The following is a 27,872-nucleotide window of genomic DNA, read 5'->3' on the forward strand; positions in this document are numbered from 1 at the left end:
TAAGATCAAATGCGCTTTATTGGATGATTTTTTTTTTTAACAGTGCAGTGGTGTTTTCTTTAATAAGGAGATTGACAAATCTTACAGAGGGAGAGAGAGATTTGACACAGCAGCTTAAGGAGATGTCGTTAGCAAAACACAAGCTGAGCAGAATAAGTGGCTTCTTCCAGAAAGCAATGATTCCCCCATCTGATCTCTTTTCACAGCTCATTAATTCTCCGGGCATGAGAGAAAGGTGTTTCCCAATTATCCTGCCACAGGAGACCATTGCTGGTGGAGAGAAGCCCACGTTCTGCAGCACGGCACAGAAACTGGTGATCCGAAGAGGTGGGGCTCTCCTCCTCCTGCTGCCAGCTCGGGAGACGCCCGGCAGGTGTCGGTTATTATGCACGATGACGGCCTCTCTGTATTTGCTCTGGAGGCCCCTGACTCACAGGCCCTCCCTGTTATTACCTTGGCCTTGAGCAAACTCATCAACCTCTCTGCACCTCGCTTATCTCATTGGTAGCAAGGGGTTACCAAGAGCTTCTCTGTAGTGTTTGAGAATCAAGAGCGATCGACCAGGTGAAGTGCCTAACCCACCGCCGGGCACATAGTAGGTGCTCAGGAAATGGCGACTGTGCAGAGGTGTGTTCAGGGCATCTTAGAGGACAACAGGCAACTTGTGTGTGTGTGTGTGTGTGTGTGTGTGTGTGTGTTTGGCAATTCCAGCACAAATATTTCAAGTTTCTATAGCTCTCACATGAGACACACGGTTGAGGCAGGCTGGAAAGCATGGCACACGATAACTAACGAGGACGTAGGTGTCCAGTTGTTCTAGACGGTGAGCCAAGGCGGTTCCTCCCCCACACAGACACGGGCTTTTTCTCCTCCAGCAAGGTCAACTGCTCAGGCCGGGATCTTAAAGCAGTAGAAGACAATGACAGGATGTGGGCAGCATCTGAAGGGGAGAGTCATGGCCAACACCCATTGTATCTGGTCTAGAAACGGGGTCCTGGACCCTGCCGTCAATACCTATTAGGTGTCAGATTCAAGGGGAGAGGAGAATTAGTGGAAACTTATCTTCTTCCGAGTTCTCAGGGGCTCTTCCCTTACAGGGGATGATTTCCAAGAGCGGGGGCAGGGGTGGAGGGTAGGGAGGGAGGCTTGGAAACTAAGACAGGAAGTTAGCTCCCAACACCTTCAGGGTCTGACCCAAGTGAGATCCGGCCTTGGGATTTGGGAGATATGGAGGCCTACGGGAGTTACCAGTGTGCTCACCTTACAGACTGGCTTAGCTCAGCTCGGAAGTGACGAGTGGGCACAGAGCTATGTAGCTCAGGGCTACGACCCGCACGGGGCTGCTGTGCAGGTGCAATGCTCATCACGTGCTCCGTCGAAGCTCTGGCCCTCACCAGACTTCGCATTTAGGTAAGTGCACGTATCTGCAAGAACTTCCAGCAAACTATTTGAAGGAGGTTTCTAACTTTAGTTGTATCAACTGGACAGAAAGAAGGATTTCCTTGGGGTGTGAAGGGCAGTCTTCTTGTGTTTGAATTTTCATGAGAGAAAGCAGCTGATACGACTAATCCCAGTAATTCGGGCTCTGGCCTCTCCGGGAGCTATGGATGTGCTGATCTCGGCTTCTCTAGCCTCTGCGGCTTCTGTAGTTGGCGGAGATGCGATAGGGCCCCGGCTCACGGAGGCCACCGCGGAGCTAGAGGACTGGAGGTGGCTCGCTTGGCCGGTTGGATGTTTTAGAGGCAGGTGTGAAGCAGGCCTGGGCTCCAGGGCCGCTGCAGGCTAGCTTCACCTGTGGTGTCCCCGTCCTCGCTGAGCTGCCTCAGTGAGGCCCTAACCCGCAGGCACTGATGGGTTTTGACTAAGGCTGTAGCTGCTCCCACCCCGAGGCATCCCATCTTGGTACCTGACTGCCCGCCTCGGACGCCTCATAGCGTGCGGTTCCCCACCTGGGTGCTCAAGGCTGCCCGCTTCCCTTTCCATGGGCGCAGGATCCCAGTGCAGGTCCTCCATCCCCTGCGGACCTGCTCCGCCTCAGAAAAATGCCTGGAGTTGGGGTTCACCAGGCCCCAGCAGTAGAGCCCTGCTTGCTCCCCATGTCCCTCGGCCTCGGGTCCAGGCCCAGGCCACATGTCCGAGCACCGGGGTCCCCTTCCCCTGAGTCTGGCAGCCCTATGAGAGGCAGTTCCCGCCTCGGGCCACTGTCCCTTCTCACCAGCCCCGGCCCTGACCACCCGGCCTGAGGGGCCGTGGGCCTGAGATCCCAGAGCCATCCCCTTGGCTCGGCCTCAACCTTGTGGCTTCCCTCCAGGAAGGCGCTGCTCGGCAAGTGAGCAAATGCTCCCGTTACCCAGGGCCGGCCGAGAGCTGTGGAAGTCACCATCCCGCGGCTCACGATTCCGTGGAAACATCTGCGTCTCTCTCCAGGCCCGGGTCAGCTAATCAGGAGCCTGTTTGTGTCAACACATGCCACACGCGCCTCGCTGCAGGGCCATCTACACCGCCTGCCCTCCTCTTCTGCGCGTCTAGACTGGAACAGGAAAGCCCTCCGGAGGCACCCTCTTCACGGCTCTGCTCTGCTCTTGTCTTAAGGCGCCCGGGCTCCCCGAGTCTTGCACTGATCACCCTCACCCTGCGCCCCGGGGCCTCACCTGGGCTGTTTGGGCCCAGCCTGCTGGGAGGAGTCCCGGGGGCTTCGCCGCTAGGCTGGGGGGCTCGGCTGGCCAGGGGGTCCCCCCTGCTGGGCCTCACATGCACCTCCTGCAGACGGGGGCCCTGAGCCTGACCTCAGATCCCCTCGGCAATGATCGTGCTCATGCTTATTTTGAAAATTGAGCCGTTTGCCCCGGGACAAGTTCATCCTGCTCCCCCACCCCACCCCACCCCAGCTTTCTCCCTGGATCTCACCCCAGGCCGAGGCCTCCAGAGAGCCCTGGGGAAGGAGACTGGTCTTTTCAGAGTCTGGGGCCACCAGGACTGGACGGGAAGTGGTGCTGGGTCCCCCCTTGGCCGAGAGTGGGTGAGGGCCCCTGTGCTTGGGCGCGCTGCAGCCAGCCGCCTTCTGCGGGGCACCCCAGGGAGGCCTGGTGGGCTGCCCGTGACACGCAGGACACAGCAGAGGAGACAACATGCTCCGCAGATGACAACCGACCATTGACTAAGGGCCTTGTCGTCCCGAGCCGAGGGGAACCGCCCGCAGAATCTGCACCACAGCCCGCCATGGGCCTCGGGGTGGCGGGAATGAGGGGCGGGGGGACGGTCCTCGACGTGTCAGCCCCCGGGGGGGGGCGGCTGGCTGTTGGAGGTGACCTGGCCACTGGCAGAGGGAAGGCTGTGTGAAGACAGAGGCCGTCCTGTCACCGCCCCTGTGGGGACACCCATCCTGGCCGGGCCCTCGGCCGGCGCTGACACAAGCAGGGAGGGGGAGAGGCGGCAGGGCCACGGGGACCCAGGCAAAGGCCCCCCGCTCGGGGAGGCTGCAGGACCGATGCACTGTTCCTCCCTGCAGAGCCTGGCTGCCCCTGCGCCCCCACCCGGCTCGTCCCGCACCCCCCTCCCAGCTCCGGCTCTGCTGCAGGCCCTGTGCCCACACAGGCCATCGGGGAGGCCGCGGGGGGGGGGGGCGCAGTGCTCACACGGAGTCCCTGTTCCCCCGGGAGCCGCTCAGGCCCTCAGGCTCGTCCTCGCCCCCCTGCTCGGCCTGCGGGGCCGGCTCTGCGCCTGCACAGCCCCCCGGCAGGGGCGGGCTGGGGAGACTTGGGAGGAGCCGGCCTTCGCGCCTCATCTGGGCCAGCTCCTTGGCGCAGCAGCTGGGCGTGTTGGTCTCGTAGGTGTCGTGGAAGGTGTTGTAGTCCACCTCGTAGAAGCCCTTCTCCAGCGTGAGGACGGGCGTGAACCGGTGGCCCCAGAGCACCTCCGTATCCATGTAGGAGCTCCGCGCCTGGCAAGTCATGCCTGGGGAACAGAGGGCACGGGCGTTAGGGCGGCCCAGCCGGCTGAGCGGCACCTGCCCCGCGTGGCTCCGCGGGCTTCCTGGAGCTCCGCGGTCGTGGAGGCCCCAGGGGGGCGGTGCCTGGCCCCTCGGAGCCCGGGTGTGGTGCAGGCAGGAAAGTGGGAGCCAGCGCAAGACTCTAGGGTAGGTGCCTCGGGGCTGGGGTGGATGATTCTGGAAGAGCTGGAGCCAGGGACCTGCTACCTGAGAAGGGCATTCAGGGCTGGGAGACTGAAAGGCGACAGAGGCGGGAAAGGGGTTGGAACAAAGATAAATTCAGGGTGAGTGAATGTAGAGACGCTGACGGTCTTGTGGGCCACACGCGGATTGTTTTGGGTAGACACGTGGGCAGAAGCCTCTCCCTCTCCCTCCCTCCCTGTCCTGTCCTCTCTCTCTGTCCCTCACCCTCCCTTCCCTCTCTCCCTGTCTCTCTCCAACCCACCCCCCACCCCCCCCAGGACTGCTGCGGCTTGCTCCGGTTCCTCCATCCCCGGCTGCTCAGCCCTTGCTCGCCTGTGTTATTTTTAGGTGTTGCTTCCTCTCCGGGGAGGAGAGCACTTTGTTTCTGGACTAGGAAGCCTCTGCGCCTGGGGTCACAGGGGAGCAGCTCGCTGATATTTAATCTTCGGGCCAAGGAAGGTCCTGCCTTGTGCCCCTGGAATGGCGGAGAAGCCTGCGGCCTCTGTGGGCTCCGCCGGCTGGGGCCTCACGCACACCAGACCCGGGTGCAAGGCTGCTTTCCGCCCAGTGCTCCAGGGCTGGGCATCCCAGTGCCCCCTCCCCAGGGGCTTGCAGCCTCCTCTGTGCTCCTGGGTGAGGCCCCTTGGGTCGGCATGTGTCGCCGGCCAGCAGAGGCCCGAGCAGGGCACCGACCACCTAGATGTCTGAGGCCCGGGGGGCTTAGGAAGGACAGTGGGACAGGTTCTTTATGGGAACCCCGGGGCTGCCCCCCAATCTGATTCACCCCTCGGGATGTAGCAGTGGGCCCCCTGTGTCCCCAGCACTCCCCTTCCCGTGGGTTGGGAAAGGAAAGAAGCCCCGGGAGGTGCCGGGCTCTGTGCTTTACGAGGGATGCCCCACTGCATCGTCTAATCCCCCCCCGTGACACGGCGGGACATGTGATGCAGGCTCCCTCGGGCAGCAGGTACAGCGCCCGGCGCCCCACGGGTTATGGCCGAGCCGTGCACGTCTCTGCTCCGTGAGTGTGGCCACCAGGCCCTGACAGTCGTGGAGAGCGGACGCGTGTCGGGGGTGCTCTCCTTCCTTCCCTCGCCTCCCAGGGGATCCCCGCGGTCGTGGGGGCGCCAAGGAGGTCACCCAGACAGGCAGGTCAACTGCAGGCCACTTAGGGGAGGGACCAGCTCTGCTGGGTCAGCACCTGATCCCGCACTGGGAGGCACAACTCGCCTGCCTGTCCCCACACATCTGCTGCGACCCCTCCTCCGTGGCCTCAGAGTGATGCTCTTGCCCCACACCACGGGCAGCGAGCGCCCGCCACAGGCTTCCTGCCTGCTGGCCGGGCTCGGTCCCCGGGGCTCCATGGGCCGTCACCATATGCTGCTGGCCAGGCTCCAGCTCCCGGCAGATGGCAGAGCAGCCCCCTCCGTGCCAGTTCCCCCCTCAGGGCCTGTTTCACCCCCAGCCGGCTTCCACAGGCTCCTTTTGAATGAGAAAGCTTGTGACGCCCCGTCGGAGGTTCCCACTCGGGAACCAGCTTCCCGAAAGGCGAGGGAAGGCTTGTTTGGCCATCCCTGTGCCAGGCCCCGGACTCTCGGGGGGCAAAGCGATGTGCTACATGGAACTCTGGGCTTGGAAGGGCAAGACCAGAACAGAAACGCTTTCTGCTGGCGCGAAGCTGCGTGAGGCAGCAGCCACTGCTAAATGGGATTGGAGGCTCCTACGCTGTGGTCCAAAGAATAGAAAAAGATTTATCGTGGGGCGCCCGGGTGGCGCAGCGGTTGAGCGCCTGCCTCTGGCTCAGGTCATGATTCTGGGGTCCCGGGATCGAGTCCCATGTCGGGCTCCCCGCATGGAGCCTGCTTCTCCCTCTGCCTGTGTCTCTGCGTCTCTCTGTGTGTTTCTTATGAATAAATTAAAAAAAAAATCTTTTCTTAAAAAAGAAAAATATATATTGTTCTGAGCCCGAGTGAGTTTTATTTATTTATTTATTTTCCGAGTGAGTTTTCTACAAGTGCTCAGTCTGCTGGGTGAAAAGAAAAGAGGGCGAGGGGAGAAAAAGGAATAAGAAGCAGGTGCGGGGTTCTGCTGGAGGGCTCCTCGGCCCAGGGTGTCTGGCAGGGGTGCTAGGAATGGGGCCTCGGGCTCCCGCGGCTGTGGGCTCCCTGGGGCCCCGCACCAAAGCCTTGGCCTCTGAGGGCTGCCAGCTGCCTGTGGGAGCTGGGAGCTGGGAGCTGAGCAGGGAGGTGCCGGGCGGGCACATGTGGATACGGCTGTGCTGTTGGCCCGCCCCATGTTCACTCAGCCAGCCTTCCACAGGGAAGCCTAGGGACAGACTCCTCCAGGGGGGAGGCAGCCTGGAGTCAGCTGCTCCCCCAGGCCCGGGGCATAGACATCTCTCCCAAAAGAGGATTCTGGGACTTTGGGAATCTTCGCATTTGGGGATTACCTCACCCTGGCCTCTTCTCACTGAGCCATTCCCGGCCCATAAAGACATCACCAGGCCCTACTGTAAAGAAGCCCGAGCCCCCTGTTCAACCACATTTCTCAGAGTTAGCTGATCACAGAGCTCTTTTTGGGTAGACACATGCTCCAGGATGGGGTGGGAGCAGTGTAGCCTGTTGAAAGCAAGGGCCAGCTTTGGGGTCCCCCCACTTTCACAGGCATCCTAGCCCCATGACGGGCTCTTGGACAAAAGTGGACGAACAATTGCCTGCATGGGTCTCTGTCTCTTTATCTGTAACGTAAGGAACATCATCTCACGGGGGGTAGGAAGGCATTAAATGAGATCTGATATGTTTGAAGTTTAGAACGATGCCCAGAAGCTGGGGGGGCTCAGTAGACATCAGCCGCTGGTACTACCCTGTTTGAACAATAGCCCTTGGGTCTCAGTTAGGGGTTGGGCTGACTGAGAATCCCAGGACGCTCAGGCACCAACTTCCACCTGTTAGTCCTGGTGGCCTAAGCCTCCCAGGCATATCGGAGGGTTCTGTGGCCCAAGGAGGATAAAATGTCTTACCTGTTGCCTCCACCATCCCTTCTAGAATGACCACGACTTCGAACTCCTCTTGATCCAGCTGGGCCCGAGACATCTCCCAGAAAGGGCTCTTCTCGTTGATCTCATGGGAGATGATGAGTGGAGACACCAGGAAGAGACGGTCATCCCCAGTGTCGAAGCCCACGTTAATGTCCGTCTGGTTCAGGGGGATGAACTCCCCTTCTTTGGTCTGCCGGGACTTGATGAGCTTGGCGCGGATGGAGGCCTCCACGATGTGGGAGTTGCGGAGGTCGCCCACCCGGAACATGAGGCAGAGCTTCTCGTCCCGCATGGAGATGACCGCGTTGTTGGAAAACATGAGGGTTTCTGCTCTCTTCTTTGGCTGACTGATCTTGACAAACATGCACCCCACCATGAAGGCATTGACGATGGAGCCGAGGATGGCCTGGACCAACAGGAGTATGATGCCCTCTGGACACTTCTCTGTGATCACCCGAAAGCCATACCCGATGGTGGTTTCAGTCTCAATGGAGAACAGGAAGGCAGACACAAAGCCACTGAGGTTTTCAACACAAGGAATCCACTCTTGGTCGCCAACATGGTCCAGATCACCCCGGATGTAAGCAATCAGCCACCAGATGAAACCAAAGAACAGCCATGTGATGGTATAGACCATAGTGAAGACAAGCAGGTTGAAGCGCCATTTGAGGTCCACCAGGGTGGTGAAGAGGTCGCTCAGGTACCGGTAGGTCTCTTGCACGTTGCCATGGTGGACGTTGCACTTGCCACTCTTTTCCATGTAGCGCTGGCGGGGCTTCTTGCCTTCAGCCAGCAGGCGAGTGCGGTCTGTGGCAATGGGGATGTAATCGCGGGCCTGTTTGGGAATCTTCTTTGGGTCCCTGGGAGTGACTCCAATCTCCATATCCTGGTTCATAGCATTCCTAGAATCGCCAGCCATAGCTGGGATGCATTGAGGTAAGAAAGACACCATCAGTGAAGGAGACTGTGCTGATTCATAGAAGCACAAGACTTCCGGGTCATACCTGCCTCTACTTCCAAAGGTCCCTCCTCTGGTGCACAGTGGACCCAAATGCAGAGTTCTCAAGGGCAGGGACCATGTTTTCTTATATTATTTGCTTATGTCCCGGGCACCTACTATAGGTTCTAGCACATAAAAGCAGCTCATTAGTTGCTTGTTGAATGAATGAATGAATGAATGAATGAATAGTTGTTTGTTGAATGAATAAATACATAGGCTCAAAATACACATTGGGTTTTTAAGGATTTAAGAAATCTGCGAGCTATTTAAAGGATAATAATCACAACCATTTATGAAGTACCTGCATTATACAGACGGTCCCTTGTGATCACAGCTACCAGTCGGAGGTGGAGCTTGTAGTCTCCAATAAGTTAACATTGTTTGCTTATGCATCACATTTATTTCTAGTAGACTCTCCCCCTCCATCAGACTATAAGCACCACAAGGGCACGGTTGTGTCTGTTTTGTTCCCTTCCACATTCCAAATACCCAGAGGGGGGCCCGGAACATACTGTGTACTCAGAAAATACTTGTTGAACTAATGAATGAACAAATAAGAGAAAAGGTAAGAGTCCCAAAGAGGTAAATGGTTAAGTGATACCTGGGCCACCAAAGACTTACCTGGAAGAGCTGCTGTCTGGATTCTTGCTCACGGGAAGCAGAGTCTGTGCTTTTTTCTTTTGATCTCCCTGTCTCCTTCCTTTATGTCTCAGATCTTAGCAGCAGACAGAAAGGAAAAGGCAGTGAGTGTCTGATTCACCATGTGGTCACTCCGACCGTCCGAGGGGGGGAGTCTGCGGCTGCCTGAGTGCTTACTCATATGACAGATCGCTGTGTGGACCCACCATGAAAAATCTTGATGCGGTAATTCCCTGCCCTCTGAAGCCCTGAGGTGGGCAAGATACTAACGCCCCTAAGGTTTTCGAAGGGCTGTAAACGTAGATGTGGAATCAAAAACAAACGAACGGAAAGCCAACCTCACAGATGCAGAGAACAGATCAGGGGTTGCCAGGGAGAGAGGGTGCACGGGGCTAGCGAAATGGGTCGGGGGGGGGGGCCAAAAAAGGTACAAACTTCTGGGAGTAAAGTAAGTCCTGGGGATGACATGCGCAGCGCGGTGGGTATGGTTAACACTACCGTGTTTTATGTCTGAAGGCTGCCAGGAGAGTAGGTCCTCAACGTCTTCATCATAAGAAATTGTAATTATATCTGGTGACGGGTGTGAACTAAACTAATCGTGGTGATCATTTCACAACATATACATATATCGAATCATCATACACCTTAAACTAATACGTTATACGTCAGTTATCCCAATCAAGTATCTCGGTAAAAAAAAAAAAATTTTTAAAAAAAGGCTGCCCAACTTTTTTTTTTTTTTTTTTAAGATTTTATTTATTTATTCATGAGAGACACAGAGAGAGAGAGGCAGAGACACAGGCAGAGGGAGAAGCAGGCTCCATGCAGGGAGCCCGATGTGGGACTCGATCCTGGGTCTCCAGAATCATGCCCTGGGCTGAAGGTGGGCGCCAAACTGCTGAGCCACCCGGGCTGCCCCCAACGTTTTGGAGCATATGTCACACTTTAAAGAAACACCCAGATACCGGTAATAATAGTCTGCTGTTTTTCTGACATTCTACTCACTCTCATTTCAAATACTTTAAGACTGTGGTGAAGCCGGGAAAGACCATGAGAATCTCCACAGCTGATAATTACAGCTTACATTTCTGAGCATTCACGGGCCCGGCGCTGTGCGAAGAAATTTATACCCATTAGCTCACTTATAATCCTCACAACAGAGCTATTAGATAAGAGCCGCTATTATTCCTCCAATTTTCAGGCAAAGACAATGAAGCTGAAGCAGTTAAGTGGCTGTGCTGGGGTGTGGGTTGAGGTTTATCTGGCTCCAGGCTGAGGTGTCACAGTGCCCACCGTACAATGGCTTGCAGACTGCTCTGTGGTTCCTGCTTAGACTGATGAGCTGCTCGCTCCGAAAAGTTCTCTGAGCTTCTGATCCTGGGAGACTTCATCTCAGGGGACGCTATCACTCAGCCCTTCGTCTTGACAAGCAAGCTGGTCTTGGTTTTACAACCACTCCGGTTCCCAGGAACAGTGCCCCTGACAGCGCCTCCCAGGCGAACGTTCTATAAACCACGGGGGACGATTTCACCCACCGTGGACAGTCGGATGATCCTGGAAGACCTTTTTCTTTGCTGCCTCGGTGGTTGTGGCAGTTTCAAGGTGATCTTTAAAATATCATACTGAAGGGTCATGAGAAGGGCTGTTTGTCTTAGCCGTCCGTTGGCCCTTTCCCCCTGTGCACCTGCCCCCTGTGCCCTGCGCCCTCACTTGGCAGTTACAAAGATAAATGGAACGAGGGACGACTGGAGACTGTTTACTGAGAACCCACTCAGAGATGCCCATAAAGGTTGGGGGATGCTGTAGTCCCAGTGCCCTGGGAGCCTCTGGGGACTCCCACTGGGGAGACCCAGGTAGGGGTCTGGTCCCACCACTGACGTCGGACGGGGCAGGCACAGCGCTGGCGAGGGCAAGTCACTGGCTGGGGCGCCCGGGAAGACACGCTCTCCTGCCCTCAGCTCTTCCAGAGAAATAGCTTTTCTGCTGCTTTTCCGCACTGTTTCCTTCTTTATTTTTAAATGTACTTTCATAAGTTCTTGTAGGAGAAAGCCTCGCATTGTACTAGAAACAGAGAAAGGTTTTCCAGGACACCTCAGTCAGCATCTGAGGACCTTCTGCGTCCAGCAGACAGGGAAAGGAAAGGGTGCGCTTCTGATTTGGTACTGGCACCGTCCTGCAAATGTGCTAGAATCATCGGCAGATGTTATCCCTTGCTCAGCCCGGGGTGAGATCTAGGTCCTAGCTCAGCCTCCAAGAAACTTGTTCTGTGACCCAAGGGAAAACAGTCTTACCTTTCTTTCCCTCAATTTACTCTGCTCTAAACCTCAGATAATACTTTCCACCAGTCCAGCTCTGGGGCCCATTATGAGGAGCTAGAGAACGACTATATGGATACAAACACAAACAGAAGTATAAGCAGAGGGGTGCCCAGGGGGCTCAGTGGTGGAGCATCTGCTTCGGCTCAGGACGTGATCCCCGGGTCCTGGGATGAGTCCCGCATTGGGCTCCCAGCATGGAGTCTGCTTCTCCCTCTGCCTGTGTCTCTTCCTCTCTCTCTGTGTGTCTCTCATGAATGAATGAATGAATGAATAAATAAAATCTTTTTTTTTAAAGCATAAATGTAAAGGTATATTCATAAACTCTCCTTGAAGTGAAATTTAATGTAATACCCCATTAAGCCCCCATTTTAAGGATGAAGAAAGAAACATAGAGCATTAAGTCAAGTATCTGAGGCCCCAGGGGGCCGCTTGTAGGGCAAGCATCAAGCTGATGGGTATGGGCCATCTCCTACCCACATTCTTCCCGAGAGTGGGTGAAATGCCCACTCTAGAAATCCTGGCCTCCAATGCAGTGACCCCATAAAATCAAAAGAATTTTCAGGGACAATGGAGATGAGCTTTTTTGAATCAGATTTTCAGATCTCTTCTGTCCATTTACGCACCCATTTGGTAAGCATTAGTTTAGGAAGTGCTATTGCCCAGAGCTGGAGATTAAGCAGAGAATGAGCTGGATGCAGACCCAGCCTCCCTGTAGTTTACAGTCTAGCACCGTCCCCTTGAACCCCAGGGTCTAAGCGGAACCGCCTGTGGAACTATACGTTGGCCAATTGAATTTAAATTTTAAAAATGTCAAAAAAATATATTAATTAAAAAAAAGAAAAAGAACTGCCTGTGGAGAGAGAGGCTCAGGGAAAGCTTTGGGCTGGAGGAGGCAAGCAGGTACGAGAGCTGCTCTCTGCAGGACTCGGGAAAGGCACTGACTTGAACAAAGCCCATTAAAGCTCATCCAGCCTGGTGCTGCCACTCATCGGGAACCTTCTCCTGTGTCTGTGAATAGGAAGCTGTGCCCGGACATGATTAAAACTCTTGGGAAGACAGAGCCTGAAGTCCAGCAAAGTGGTTTGAACTCTGATATAAAAACACAAATGGAGAAAGAATCAAAAGAGGCAAAACCCAAGGAAGTTGTATTTCAGGTGATGCCTGAGTGGCTCTGACATCGTTTTAGTGGACCTCTGTGTTAAGAACTCCCAACCTTCCCCCCAGCCCCCGGCCACCTACACACAGTAAGGAAAGCTCTGTCATGGGGATGCTTTTGTAGGAAGTCGGGAGCTGCGGATGCAGCATCTTGATAGAAACTGCATTTGGAAGTCAGCGGGGTTTCCCAAAGGGAGCACTGGGCTGGGAGTCTTGTTTTTTTTTTTTTTTTTTTGAGAGAGAGAGAGATCTTGCGAGGGAGTGGGGGAGGTGGCGCGGAAGGAGAGGGAAAGAGAGGATCTTAAGCAGGTTCCACACTCCATGCCCAGCACAGAGCTGGATGTGGGGCTCGATCTCACAACCCTGAGATCATGACCTGAGCCGAAATCAAAGAGTCTGATGCTCAACTGACTGAGCCACCCCAGCACCCCTGGGAGTCTTGTTTCGGACTCAATTTCCCTACTGTGGAAACGAGGATAGCAGACATCCTTAATGATGTCTTCCTTTCTTTCTTATGCTGGGTCAGGAGATTTGGGATATGGGATGAGGTGGGAGGAAGTGCCATGGAGGAAGCTATACTCCTATCTCAGACTAGCTCTTTCTGGACTGTTCTAAATGAATCTATATGGCCGTATTGTTGGAATATGAAAACACTCCCTGGTGGTTGCCCCAGTGCCCTCAAGGACCTTCAAAGTAGCAGGAAGTAGTAAAGGTGTTATCAACGGAGGATGTGCCGAGTAGAGGGAAGGCACGAGCAGAAAGGCACCCCCCATATAAATTCCCAGTATATCCCCCTTGGACTTGGGAGTGGGATGCTCACTCCCAAGATGAGGCTGTGTCACGGCACAGCTGGCCTGGAAAGGGAGCCTATCGGGGCAGGGGTGGGGGGGCGAGCCAGACCTACTCAGATCAGCCCCAGGGGGGACTGGGCTTTCCCTGGAGCAGGAGGTGGGGTGCACCAGAGAAGTGAGATGCGGGGGAGAGGCTCTTTGCTAGCTGCGGACATGGAGGGGACCGCGTGGCCCAGAATGTGGTGACCCTGGGTGCTGACAGCAGCCCCTCGTGACTGCCAGCAAGGACACAGGGACCTTAGTCCTATAATCACTGAGAACTAAGTTCTGCCGCAGATCCGGTTCCTGGATTTTAACCTTGTCGGACCCGGAGCAAAGGGCACAGTCATGTCATGCCTGGGCTGCTAACTTGAGAACCCTGAGCCCAAAGCTGGGTGAGGTTTTAAGCTGTTAGTTTGGGGTCATTTGCCTTGGCAGAAGCAAAGTCAGAATAGAAGGGGACCGGGTAATCGACAGTTGGAGAGCCGACTCTGGGCTCGGGCGCCAGCCTCCCATCGCACCTGGCGCTGAGGGACTTTGGGGGAAGCCACTGCTCTCAGCCTCAGTCACATTTTCTGCAAAATGGGGATGATGACCGTGGCCGCCAAGGAGGGCAGCCTGGAAGGCTGAATGACGAGGGCGCACGTGCTATTCTCCCCCGACTCAGTTGCTGCTCGGCAGCAGGAGAGGCTCCCCAATTCAGGAGTCACGGCGGCTCAGCATCCTGCTTCCAGGGCTGCAGTGACCCCCCTGGTGGGGGGGAGCTGCCTTATTTTACGAAGATGGAAGCTGGGGGAGAGCTTAAATAAGTTGCCCACAGTCTCAGCGCTGCTACAGGCACACTTTCTAGAACCTACAGTGGTTGCAAGGGCCGAGAAGCGCTGTTTGGAGAGATGTACCCCGCTGGCTCCAGCCTCTGAGGGATCCCCAAGAGGCTGTGCCTGGAGAACTTTCTAAGAACTCTTTCCTGTAGCCCTTCACGGGGGCAAAGGCTGGCGGTTCTCCTGCAGGGTGACCTGCAGGGCCTAGGTCCTCTGCTCTCTCCTCCTGGGTCCCGAGGAGCCATCTCCCTGGACCCCTGGTGGGAGAAGGACGAAGAAGAGGAGGGGAGGTGACCCAGACTGGGGAGCCAGGTGCAGAGGGGATCTGTGAGTCTGTGGGTGGGGGTGCATGTGCCTGGAGTGTGGGGTCAGGGTCCCTCCATGGTGTCCGGCACCAACCCAGCCACCCTCCCATTGCCGATCTCAGAATGAGACACAGGGGGGCTTTCCATGACCCCTTTTACTCAGCAGCCTCTGAGGACAAAAGGTTGGAAGCTGCAGTTCTGGCCTCTGCCTTATAGTTTCCTGCGGCCACCGCAGCTGCCCTTCCCGACCGCAGACCTAGCTGCTGACACAGGCCCGGCTCCCAGCCCAGAAGCACCTGTCTGAGCCCCACTTCACCCAGGAGGGGTGGGCTGCTGGCCCCAGCCCCCCGGAACCTGTGCCCAAACCATGCTGATGGGCTGGCTCCTGCTAGGGGGTGAGTCCTGGTTTCCTCGCTTTCAAAATTACCATCCTTTAGAAAACAACACACCTTATAGTGCATTCTGAGGTCTAATGGCAGAGGAGCTCAGGAGTAAGAAATCTTTAAGAACCCATTAGGAATTTTATTTTAAAGCCCAATCATTTTGCAGGTATTTGTTCCTATCAACTTAGCTGGGAACCTAGTCCTTAATTCCTGGATGTTTTGTGGTTTTATTTTTTGAACCCAAGTTCAAAAACTATCTGGGTGATAGCATGTGCGATATTAGGTGTGAAAGCCCGTTGAAAACTGAAACACGCAGATTCTATCCCTTCCTTCCTTCCTTCCTTCCTTCCTTCCTTCCTTCCTTCCTTCCTTCCTTCCTTCCTTCCTTCCTTCCTTCCTTCCTTCCTTCCTTTCTTCCTTCCTTCCTTCCTCCCTTCCTCCAATTGGTTAAACCCTCCCTGAATAGTCACTGCAAGTTTGCGCTCCGCTGGGCCCTGGGGGCAGAAGGACCTAAATCAGCACTTCACCAGCTCTCTTGTGCTTTCCAATCACAGAGAACTTGTTAAAATGCAGATTCTGATTCAGCTGGTCTGGAGCCTCCCAGGAGCTCCCAGCCATGTTAATGCCACTGCCCTCTTGGGGTCTCTAGGTTTCTCCACCCTGGGTGTACATTGTAATCAGCCAGGAGCTGGACTCCATGCTGATGCCTATGGGTTCCACGCCCAGAGAACCTGACCCCAGGGGGTTCTAACAGCACCTGCTATAGGGGACGCTGCTGTATTTTCTGCCCTCGAGGAGTCACTGTCTGGTGGGCAACACCGGCAAACAATGAATGCCGTGCAGAGAGACCAAGACAGAGTTCTTAATTTGGCTTTGCCAGTGTGAGTGAGGAAGGGTCAGGAAAGACTGGGTAGGAAAGGTCCATGGTGGGTGAGCCCGCTTGCCATGGGATGCTCAAGTACTGAGCACCCGTTAGGTGCCACCTCTGTGCCAGGTGACTTTAATGCAGTTGCATTTAGTACTCAAATAGGCCTGCCTCTGAGGTGATTCATCCTCAGCCCCCAGAGACCATCAGTGGTTCTGAGCCTCAGTGGGGATCAGGCCCTGAAATACCCGGCCCAGGAGACCGCCAGAAGGACGCACGCCTGGTCTGTGCCATGAAACCAGTTCATGATTTGCTGCCATCCTGCCCGATGTGCCCAGGCTGCCCGGAGCCCCTTCCCTTCTCCTCTTGGGGGCTGAGGCTTCCATCCTCCCTCCTGCTTGCCTTCAGAGCACCTCCTGCTCTGGCTTCCATCTGCCCCTTGACTTCTCCTGACAACGGCAACATCTGCCCCCCACGGGTCCCTAAATTGTCCCCAGGAGGCAGGATGTCCACTTGTCCCAGTTGACATGTTCAGGTGTAGTCCCCAAGTGCCTCCTCTACTCCCAGAGATGTCTGTGTTTGGACCACACGGCCCCTTGCAAGGAAGAGACCATGAGCCAGCAGTCAGGGATTCCAGTGAGCGGGATTCTCCTTCATCTAAAGTGTGTCTGCCTCTGCCAGGAGGGGGGACAGCACCTGAACGGTGTGGCTGAGTGGGGCGGGCGTGCCGTGGTAACCAGAACCTGGACCCCAGGAGGCTGGGACCAACCTGTGCTGCCTACCAAGCTCAGTGAGCAGAGACAATGGACTGGCTTCTCCCAACCCAGACACTCTGTGACATGCTCCTTATGTTGGTCGTGTACAGATAATATACTTTCTCCTTTTTGTTTTTTTGTTTGTTTGTTTGACACATAAGCTCTTCTTAGACCTTCATTTCCAGATTTTCAATAGAGGAAAAGATTTTAAAAGATATCATCCTCCTTATTCAGGGTAAAGCAATTGTTGAGCACGGAAGTATAATCAAAAGTTTGCTCTGGGTTTTGGGGGCACCACAGGGAGTGATGGGGACAGAGGTGGGGTGAGCCGAGCCCTGTGTGCTCCTGGCCGCAGGCCCCTACTGATGAGCAGCAGCTAGTTGCCGCCACCCAAGAATGTGGAGCTGCTGCTGTAAGACCTCCCTCCTTCTTTTCCCAGAAAAGCCAGAAGTGAAGACTTTTCAACCCGAAATTCTTTTTTTTTCCAATATTGACAACAAATTGGACAGTTTTTGAAACAGTGAGTTAATCAAAGAAAATATATCTGTGAGTCTATCAGCTGCCAATTTATACCCCTGGGCCGCTGGGGCGGAGAGAGGCTCTTCCCTACCCGGGACGCGTTGGGGTGTCCTTTGAGTTATGCTGAGCACGGTGCTAAGAGCTGCGGTAGCGCCAAAAAGTCTCCCTAACAGGTCTTCCCTGAACACAGCCTGTCAACCCTCAACACTAAGGAGGCGAGAGGTCCCAATCTGGGGCTCACAGCACAGCAAGGAGAGGGGTAAGTGGGCTGGTTCCCCTGGTCCCAAGGAGCCCTGTCTCGTGGCCCTCAGCTTCTTCTCCCCAGGCCCCTCCGCTGTGCAGGTGGCTGTCACGACCCCTCTGCGTGCCTGCATCTTGGCCTAGCTGCCATTCCCTCTCCAGCTGCAGCCTCGGCAGACAGGCTGTCGCGGGTGGAAGCCTGGACGAGCGTCACAGCCCTCTGCAGCCCCTGGTTCTCAGTGGGGAGAGATTTCTGACTATAAATGCCTCAAAGCAGGTGGAAGGAGCCGCCTCTCCAGAGGAGGGCTGTCAGGACAGGAGAAGCCCCAGCTCATTTCTGGCTCCGATGGGAAGGATGCCAATCACCAGCGACTGGGGAGTCCCGGAGTGGCAGGGCTACGAGGCTGTGCCCCGAGGAGGGATAGACCTCGTGAGCTGGATTTATGCTCAGGGTGCTCCTCACTCTCATGAGCCCACAAGGCTCGGGGGATGGGTACTCTCTGCTCTGCTCCCAGCCGGATGCCCAGTGAAGGGGACCCTGCAGGGATCTGCTGTAGCCCAGTGGGTGCTGGCGGGCCCCTCTTGGGAACGCAGGTCCCCCGTGGCTGTGTGAAGGTGAAGCCAGGGACAGAGTGGTTGGAGGAGCGGGCTGTGTCAGATAGGACACTTCATCACTGTGGATGTCCCCGCACACCCTGCTCCTGGAGGCCTAGCTGCTCAGGCCTCTGCAAGAGGGCCGCTTGTGGAAGGTGGGTGAGGACACTTCAGGTGCTCAGGGGCCCCAGCCCCGGCTCAGACTGCTCCTGCCTGGGGGGCGCCCGCAGACTCACACAGCTCCCCAGCCCTGGCACCTGGGCCTCCAGCCTGGGGGGAGGAGGCTCTGTCTCTCCAAGGGGAGCCCTTGGATCCAGCCCCGCAGCACCAGTGGGATTTGGATTTAGAGCAAAGTCAAGGTGGGGATGTGGATGGAGAGCTGAGGCTGCTCCCAGGGTAACTCAGCTGTGCCTGCTTTTGACTCAGAGACACCCTGACACGAGGCGGCCCTCTCGGGAGCACCCAGCCCATCTGTGCCACCTTCCCTATGCTCTTTATACTCGTTCTGCTAGTGTTCTAAACATGGGTTCTATTTGCGTCCTGTAGCTGGTTATGCTGACTTCTTGGTTTTCTTTGCAGGTGAAATGTGTGTGCGTAGGCTACCCCAAACAGGTGCCCCAGGTATGTTGACTCAATCATCTCAACAATGTTGGAGAGTCAGTACGATGTGTCTCTTACACAGGTAAGGAGACTGAGAGGCAAAGAAGCAGAGAGGTTGCCAAAGATCATGTAGCTCCTAAACAGCAGAGCCTGGCTTTAGACCGACGGTGGCCAACCTGCAGAGCTCATGCTCTTCTCCTTTCTCCAAGTCCATCCAAGTCCAGAGCATGAAACAGACTGTGATCTTGGTTCTGAATTGTAATCCTGACTTTTCCTGGCCTCATATCTTGCCCTGAGTTACACATTACCGTGTAGGTCCCTACCCTGGGTCTCTTTCCTACGTCAGAAATGGACATATCCAAGGGAATCGTAATGTTAATGCAATAGCTCCCATAGTTTCCGGAAAATTCTATCCTCCCGAAGAGCAGTAGTATGATGCATTTGGTTCTCTAGCCTGAATTGTTCCAGGCTAAGACCAGCTATGATGCATGAAATAAACCAGTATTATTATTATTATATGGAACTGTGATGGAATGATAATAGTAATTGGTGTCTCTGTCGAGGCTCTTTCAGAACTCTTGGGTTGGCTCATGAGGACCCTATAATACTAATCCCCCTTCTAGCTGGAGAATTGTGGCTGACCCAGAGCACAGAAATGCTGGTTAGCTCACTCCTAAGATGATGACACCGTAGACATAGCAACAACGAATGTGAAGTTTTATAATATAAACACTGAAAAATGTAACAATAGGTCTAACAGGTGGCCTTGACTTTTCTGGGTATGCCATGAAAGGGGCCAGTCATTGCCACCAGGGGCACCAGAGGTGAGCCTGGGGCCTTCAGAGCCTTGGGCAGCCCAGACACGAGAAGATAATTAGCTGCTCATTCAAATTGCATCCTTGGAGGCTTTGGCACCATAATTCTAAGGATGTAATAAAACCTCATGCATTATTCTTTGGTATCTGCAGAGAAACATGTACTCTATTAGAAGGCTGCAGACTAATCCCATGCTCACTTTGTCATTAAAGAAACAAAAATACTGACACTTCACAATAGGGATAAAAAGCAAAGAGAGAAGGATTAAATGGTGTTTCACTCAAGGGTTTTTTTTTTTTCTTTCTTTTTTTTTAGGAAGACAGGGTTCTCATCTGAAATGGGAGCCAAGAGATCTGCCATTTGCTGGTGGAGTTCAGTTCTTTGGAGAAAATACAGAGACAAAAAAGATCATTTTGATGGTATTTAAAAGGTCTATTTGAATATGCTTAAGTGAGCCCAAATATATCCAGCAATTTTTAAAAGGGCGAAATTAGGCCTAATTCAGAGTATGGAATATAGATTTGAAAGTCTTAATCGTGCCATGAGTACCTTTCCAGCAATTTAACATTTCACAGGTACCTAATTATTGAGCAGTGCCTCTATGGAGCAAGCCTGGGAGCCTGTGACTGAGGTTCCCAACTTGAGCGGCTCTCATTTGCTTAAGACGGAATATTTCATGGTCTTCCCGGGCAGGCTGCTGTGGGCCTCTCAAGGGGTCCTGACATCTGTTCTTCCTAATACTTGGCCGTGGCTTACCGGCCACAGTCCCAATTCCCCCACCCAGCACCCACCCCCCCGCCACCCCGCTGCAGATGATGTATGAAAAATCATGAATAAAAGGGCACGAAAATCAAATTAGTCCACTTTCCATTTTCCCCACATTTGTATCTGTCCAGCCAGTACTTTTCCTTCTGAAGCCCGCTATCTCTTTGAAAGTGAGCAGCACAGTTATAATACATTCTCTTCATTGTAACCCTGCACCGTGAGTATGTATTCTGCATTAAATAATAAAGGAGATTAATAATTAAATCAAAATGAAAAACCACTTGTTTCCTGTCCACAGCCCAGGGGACAGATTTCCTGGGCTGGTGCCAATCTATCAATGATGATTAGAGAATAGGAGGTAGGAGAGGTACAGAGAAGACAGCAACGAGAAAGCAGGGCCGTGGGAATACGAATGTACTTATGTACAAGTGAAGAAGATGGGATGGTGATAGGAAGTGAGTGAATGGTGAGCAAAGACCAGAGAAACAGGCCACGGCAGGTAAAATCCCCATAATTAGTGTTGAAACCTATAGGGGGCTCCCTGTACACCAGGTTGCGTTCCTAATGCTCCACACGTATTAGCTCATTTTTGGTCATTTCAGAAAAAGTCTCTGACGAAAGTTCAAAAGGGATTCAATGAAGGAAAGGACCCTCTTTACAACAAATGACACCAGAACAATGTGCTATCCAAAGACAAAAAAAAAAAAATGCACTTGACTAAGTCTTAAACCTTATACAAAAATTAACTCAAAATGAATCATGCACTTAAATGTACATGATACATCTATACAACTTTTAGGGGGAAAAAAAGCCTGGTGGAAACTTCAAGATCTATGGCAGGCAGAGAATTCTTAGACTTGACACCAAAAACGTCACGTATAAGAGGAAACACTTATAAATTGGACCTCATCGAAATTAAAAGCGTTTGCTGAAAAACAGACCCTGTTACAGGAAAAGCAAACCACGTATAGGACAAGGCTTCGTACCTCGCATCCATATGGAACTCTCGAGATGCAACAGTACAACAACCCAACTAGAAAATGGGTGTCTGACGTGAAAAGACATTTAGCTGAATAAAATATAGGGAGAGCAAAGGCGCTCATGGAGAGATGGTCAATACCAACAGCATTTTCCCTAATGCAAAACCACGACCAGATACCCTGTACACCTACCAGAACGGCTACCATAAAAAACAGGGGCAATGCCACACATTGGCAAGGCTGTACAGGAAAAGGATCCCTCCTGCATTGTTGATGGGAATTTAAGACAATGCGTCAGCTTCTTAAAGAACTAAACATTTAATTACCATGTGAACCATCAATTGCACTTCTGGGCACTTGTCCCAAAGAAATGGAAACTTATGTTCATGCAAAAACCTGTATACACGTCTTTAGAGTAGCTTTAATCATAAGAGCCTCAACCTGGAAACCACCCAGACATCCTTTAAGGGGTAAATGGTCAAACAAATTCAGCAGCCACACTGAAATATCACACACACACACACACACACACACACACACACACAGATGCAGAGGGGCATGCACGCCCTTGGATGGATCTCCAGGGAATCATACTGATTGAAAAACTAAAAGGTTATATACCATGTGATGCTATTTATATAACACTCTTGAGCTGACAAACACTATAGAGATGAGAGCGGATTCATGGCTGCCCAGGTGTGAGGGAGACTTGAGACAGGGGTGTGCTCTGGGATAGCCCAGGTTAGCTGGTTGGCATAACCTTTGTCAGGGACCTGGGCACCTGTGGGATCTGTTATCCCTGCTAGATGACCAACTTCTTGGAGCACAGGGGCAATACCTCATCCCTGTTGCCCTTAGGACTCTCTTCCTGGCCCGACTGAGCATCGAGCGCTCAAAAGCACCGTCTTGGGAGGGACAGACTCTGAGGACAAAATGCACAGAACACATGCCCCCGATGGCATGTCCCTGCTGTATTTTCCTCACCCTCCTCTTCCTTTATGAGCAGAAAGAAATAATGCAGGACAATGGCATCAGCGCCCACCTGGTATTAAGGTAAGGAGCCCACCATGTGGAAGAGGAGGTGGGGATGAGCAGCACCCCCAGCCTCAAAGCACCAAGTCACAGGGGATGATAAGGAGAGTCTGAAAGCTTGCCATCATCTCTCCTTCCCTCCCTCTCTATTTATTTCCCTTTGACTCCCCAACCCGAGGCCTCCAGCCTCCCCAGCCACCATATGGGTTGACCCCTAGTGACCACGAAGTGCTGTTGCCACCTGACACACTGGTGAGATGATCCCCGACCTTTGCCCCTCAGCCTGCTCCGGTCTGGAATGATAATGGATGGAACTTAGCATTGACGCACCAGCCAGGATCTCCAGGGTCATGTGTTAAAGGTTTGGCTCTGACATTTAACTTAACACGGTCGTTGGCAAGGGTTGCTGCCATCCGGGGCTCTGTGGCCTAGAATAGCTCACTTATCAGAATGTCAAGGTAGGAGGAACTAGATAAGCTTGGGGCACTGGCAGGGGCCATGTGCATCTCTCAGCAGCCGGGGTCTCGGAAGGGCCGGCGTCCCATCTGTTTTAAAATAATCCCAGAGGAAGCCACCCACAAGGCTCTTAGACAAATACATTCAGGTATTTTTTTTTTTCCAAATGCCTCACTGCAATCCTTTGTGTTTGAACTCCTGTGCTGCTCATCTTGTCTTGAAGAGAAACAGAAAAATTCCTCCATGGCTGACAACTGTCTCGATAGACATGTGACGATGGACCCTCGCCTAGACACGCTGGCAGCTCTCAGTGGCCTGTCTGTAGCTCAGACACGGTGAAAATTTGAATCTAAAAATGGCTCCTTCCAACCACTTAATGGATTCCTCCGTTCTCTCCCTGGTACTCCCACCCCCAGCTGAAATGTTCAATCAGTTTTGCCCAGAAAATGTTAGCTTTGGCACTCAGGCTCCGAGGTGGAAAGCATAACCTTGCCTGAATGACCACGTTTCAGGGTTTTCAAAATTTTTTTGGGGGGGGGGGTTCAAAAATTAATCATTCCTGGCACACGCTATGTGATCAAAGAAATGGCTGTTGCACAGATTTGAAAACAAGAAACAGAGGTCGAGGGACGCCTGGGTGGCTCAGTGGTTGAGCCTCTGCCTTCATGGTCTGGGATTGAGTCCCGCATCGGGCTCCCCGCAGGGAGCCTGCATCTCCCTCTGCCTGTGTCTCTGCCTCTCTCTGTGTGTCTCTCATGGATAAATAAATAAAATCTTAAAAAAAAAAAAAAGGAAAAGAAAAAGAAAAAGAAAAAGAGGTCGATGCCATTTACAAGTACGGGAGGGCTCACTCCACCCATTTGTGGCTTTGACCACAGAAGGCATGAGAACTAGGTCATTCTCAGAGCAGATGGGAAGCGGCGAAGGGGCGCTCTAGTTGTGCCGTCTCCGCTGGGGGGTTAACTCCATCACGGGTGATGAGAGCGGTGCTAGAGACCGGGGGTCCCGAACCCCCGGCTGAGACACCCAGGCAGGCACTTGCAGAAAGCCTGCCAAGGGGATCGGGCCACACAGCCCGCCGGGGACCGAGGGGCAGAGAGAGCATCTGTGACTGGGCCACACTCAGGTTTCTGCTGGGCCCACTGGGGAAGAGCTTGGCTCTGTCGAGGATGTATGTGGACTTGGGGTGGGGTGGGGGTACCCACGAGAGACTTCTCCCAGAGGAAGCCCAGGGACATTTGACCTCATCCTCAGAAGAAGGCCAGCTTCCAGACCTACTCTTTGCTCCCAGGTTGGCCTGTCCCCTGCTTGGCTGGGTGCAGCTCATTCATTCTCTGTTTCATGCAGGTGAGCTACTTCCAGAAGAGACACGGCCTTCCAGGCCTACCAGAGGTGATCATAGCTTTTGGAGAGGCCTGGAGAAGGCAGTCCGAGTGGTCCCCTCTCTGCCGGAGAGCTAGATAGGGTATCTAGAACATGCCAAGGGAACGTAGGGGGCACGTACTTCCCCATAACGTGCAGACAAGCGCCCTACGAGATGTTTCTCCCTTTTGGTGGGGGCCCTGGTGCTGTTCTGATCATCTAGGCTGTTGTCATAATTTATTAGCAACCTCATAATTAATAAACGGAGCTGGGCAAAGTCATGAACACTCCATAAATGCCCCCAACATATTCCTTCCAAGGTAAAAGAATGTTGTCTTCTTCTAGCCTTAGGCTAAAATCTCTGCTCAGTGAACTTAATTTCAGATTGTTTTGGGTCCACGGATGGGATAGGGGGGCGTGATGAGGTGAGGTTGGTGGAGGGGCGGGAGGAAGAGTGGGAAAAGCAGTGGATGGAAGAAGAAGAAGCAATCCGGCCACATACACAACATGCCCGACATCACAGTCGGCCCCCACTGAATGACAGGTCCTTAATATTATTGCCAAGAGGCACGCACCCTGCCACCCCCACTAAGCAGAGCGAGGCCATCTCGGGGCAGATCAATAGTGTAAAATCCCAGGCCACCTGACAAAGCTATGGTGTCAGAGCCGAACCCGAGGGCCTCCTCCCTCTGACTCCCATGCCGTCGTCCACCCTGCTTGGTGCTTCCATCAGATTCTAGGGCGCCCTGGGGGCTCATTCAGCCAGCTGATGGGATTTCCACCCGGCTTTGAGGAAAAGGCACAGATTTGGGGAAGGTCTGGGGAAGGTCGGCACCCATTTCAGGGTTGGTGTTTAACGGCGGGGAGAGTCTGGCTTTGAAGTCAGAGGTCAAGGATTTGGAGGGTAACAGCTCTGCCCTTAGTCCTGCTCCGAGCTCTAAAGCTGTGGTCTCCTGGAAAAGCGGGTGGATGACCTCCACCCCGCAGGACTGGCGTCCAGGTGAACTCCTATGAGTGCGTCTGGCTCAGTCCTTGGTTCCATAAATACGAGCTGTTTCTCACTGCCTCCCTCCCACAGGGAAAGGTGCTCTGTGGACCCGAGAGCCCGAGGATGCCAGGATGCGCGGCTGAGTGGTGAAAAAAAGGTACATCTAGGAATCAGACCCAGGTGAGAATCTCGCTCGTAAGCTGTGTACAGCCTGGAAGTTCCACAGCCTCACCGAGCTGTTGCTGCTCAGCTGTAGGACGAAGATGCAAACATCTGTTCCGTTAAAAGGACCAAAAAGAGAGCAAAGCACTTGGACACTCTGACCCAGAGCAAACATCCAGGCGCCTGTTGATCTCCTGGTGGTTGAAGGGGCTCTCAGGACGGGGCCTGGGCCAGCCTTACTGGCCCGTGCTCAGGCTAGCCCTGGGACTTTGGGGGCCACACCTGGCCCGACGAGCCGGTGCTGACCTGGGGCCGCTCCACAGTCCTGGGAGGGGCTACCCCGTTTGACGGGAAGCACAGAGGCTTCCCCAGGGAGACACACGGATTTGGATTCGGATTCAGGGAGAAGGGAGTGATGATGGCCTTGCCTCTTCTCTGTCCCTGCCCTTGCGGCCAGCACTCCTGGCCTTTCTGAGCAGTTGGAAAGATGTTTAAAGAGACGGAGGGAGGCGTGCAGGAAGTGACCGGGGGCAAGGAGGGCAGAAATAGCAAGGCCGCCGTTCCAATTTGGCCGGACTTAAAAGAAAAGCAAGAGTTAAGCCGAGGGTCAGAGGCTCTGAGGGAGCTGGCACCCCAGCCCAGCCAACTACACCCCCATTTGTAGGCGGAGCTGCCACCCCAGGGGGGTGATGCCCGGTCCCCCACCGCCTGGGCCTCCCACGTGCCAGGTGGGGTGGCCTGGGTCCCCCGGGCCCTGCTCCAGCACCACCCAGCGCTGTTTACAGCCCAGAGAAGGCTGGACTCCAGCGCCCAGGACACCTGCGGGCTCTGGGGAGCTCACATTTCCTGGCTGAACTTTAAACCCGCACCGAGCCCTCCGCTGTCCCCGCGGCTCCCAAAGTGGCAGGTGCCTGGCCAGAGGGAGCTGCCCGGGATCCTGGGCACCTGGAGAGGGCACGTGCTGCCCTGCAGGCCGGGGAGCTGGGGAGAAAGGGAAGAAGGAGAAGAAGGAGAAGAAGGAGAAGAAGGCAACTTACTTGCTGAGATGGGAGCCTCCAAGTCCCCCTGACGCTAACTTCGGGGCCTCCCTCAGAGGCGACGCCCTCGAGGGGACTCTGCGGCCCCGGCCATGACCGCAGCCCCCGACTCTGCCCGGAGCTCCTCCCGGCGCGCCGGCCAGAGGCTTCTGAGCCATCCTGCCCCCTCCCTCCCGAGCGCCAGGCTCGCCCGCTCTCCCTCTCCCTCCCGCCTCCTCCCGCCTCCTCCCGCCTCCTCCCCTCCGCCCTCTCCTCTCTCCCCGTCCCCCTCCCCGTCGGCCCCAGTACAAGCGAGTCTGTGTAATAACGTGTAAGAACCCACTTAAAGGGCCGGGCGCAGGCGGGAGGGGCGGGGCGGGCTGCCCGGGCGCCCGGGATGCGCGGGCTCGGAATGAACGGGGTCCCCGGGGGCCGGGAGGGGGGCGGGGCAGAGGGACCTGAGGGGACCCGGGGGCGGGCTCCCAGGGCGTCCCGAACGAATGGGGTCCCCTGGGGGAGGGGGAGAGGGGACCCGAGGGAGGCGCGGCGCCTCTCCCCTCCCTCGAGCCTCCTCCTTGCGACAACCGGGCTGCTGGTGCTGGGGGCGCACCTGGCCGGGCAGAAGCGAAGGACGGAGACCTGTGCAAGCGTACGTGTGCGCGTGTGAGAGCGCCCGCGTGTGTGCGCGTGCACCTGTGTCTGTGAGCACCCGCGTGTGCATGTGTGAATGCCCACGTGTGTGTGGGCGTGCACCTGTGTCTGCGTGACTGCCTGTGTGTGCATGTGTGAGCTCCCGCGTGTGCATGTGTGAACACCCACGTGTGCCTGTGTGCGCATGCACCTGTGTCTGTGAGCACCCGCGTGTGCATGTGTGAACGCCCACGTGTGTGTGGGCGTGCACCTGTGTCTGTGTGGGCGCCCACCTGTGCATGTGTGAGCTCCTGCGTGTGCATGTGTGGGCATGCACCTGTGTCTGCGTGGGCACCTGCGTGTGCATGTGTGAGCTCCCGCCTATGCATGTGTGAGCTCCCGCGTGTGCGTGTGTGGGCATGCACCTGTGTCTGCGTGGGTGCCCGCGTGTGCATGTGTGAGCTCCCATGTGTGTGCGTGTGCACCTGTGCCTGCGTGGGGCCTGCGTGTGCATGTGTGAGCTCCCGCCTATGCATGTGTGAGCTCCCGCGTGTGCGTGTGTGGGCATGCACCTGTGTCTGCGTGGGTGCCCGCGTGTGCATGTGTGAGCTCCCATGTGTGTGCGTGTGCACCTGTGCCTGCGTGGGTGCCTGCGTGTGCATGTGTGAGTTCCCGCGAGTGTGTGTGGGCGTGCACCTGTGTTTGCGTGAGTGCCTGTGTGTGCATGTGTGAGCTCCTGCATGTGCATGTGTGAACACCCGCATGTGTGTGTGTGGGGGCGTACACTGGTGTCTGCGTGAGCACCCGCGTGTGCATGTGTGCCAGCACATGTGTTTAGTGGGTGCGGTGGAGCAGAAGGAAAGAAGGAAGAACCTAGAAGGCAGAGATCTGGGGGGAGAGCAACGGACGGGCTGCTGGTGACTCTGCTGCTGCCCATGCGGGTCCAGAGGCAGGAGACTCATGTGCCGCTCCCTGACCACCGCCCCCTACCCACCGTCCCATCCATCCCCGTCCCAGCTGCCCCCTGCCCACCCCATCAGCCCTCCTCCCTGCCCCATCCACCCCCTGGTTGTCCTCTCCAGCCCGGTGACCTTGGGTGGGGAAGGAAAAATGAGAAATGCTCCCTGGGCTCAAAGAAGGCCCTGGGGCCTGGGGCCTCTGGGCCCAGAGCCGCAGGAAAGTGAGCGCAGGCCCAGGCCAGGAGAGCAGCTGCCTTCGTCCCCTTAGGCTTCCTCCTTCCCTGCCTGAGGACACAGGATTGCCTGCCTCTCCGCCTCTGCCTCTGCCTCTCCTGGTCGGGAGCTGGGGCCAGGCTGCGCACCTGGGGCCCCTGCAGAGAGAGGCCTGCAGCCAGGGGAGGGGTGAGAGTGGGGTGGGGGACTGCTCCGAGGGCCAGTTCAACACCCCTGCTGGGGCTGGGGCTCCGAGAAAGTGTC

General features: G+C 55.0%; 1 protein-coding gene across 1 annotated transcript; it reads right to left on the reverse strand.

Annotated features, from left to right (window-relative positions):
* KCNJ5 (potassium inwardly rectifying channel subfamily J member 5) lies at window positions 1-26,004 on the reverse strand. Its single transcript, XM_041772791.1, has 4 exons — window positions 25,828-26,004; window positions 8,827-8,920; window positions 7,188-8,126; window positions 1-3,954 (listed from the first exon to the last, which is right to left on the reverse strand). Exons 3-4 carry the CDS (start codon window positions 8,122-8,124, stop codon window positions 3,632-3,634), a joined length of 1,260 nt encoding a protein of 419 aa, XP_041628725.1. The 5' UTR covers window positions 8,125-8,126; window positions 8,827-8,920; window positions 25,828-26,004; the 3' UTR covers window positions 1-3,631.
* Window positions 26,005-27,872: the final 1,868 nt, after the last annotated feature.

This window comes from Vulpes lagopus, chromosome 10, assembly GCF_018345385.1.
Source record: "Vulpes lagopus strain Blue_001 chromosome 10, ASM1834538v1, whole genome shotgun sequence".
NCBI classification, from domain to species: Eukaryota; Metazoa; Chordata; class Mammalia; order Carnivora; family Canidae; genus Vulpes; species Vulpes lagopus.

What these genes read in the sequence shown, in the direction of transcription:
- KCNJ5 (XM_041772791.1), bottom strand. Translation starts at nt 8,124, where the DNA reads ATGGCTGGCGATTCTAGGAATGCTATGAACCAGGATATGGAGATTGGA. An exon ending in AGGGATGGTGGAGGCAACAG is followed by an intron (nt 3,955 to 7,187) that starts GTAAGACATTTT and finishes TCTGTTCCCCAG; the next exon opens with GCATGACTTGCCAGGCGCGG.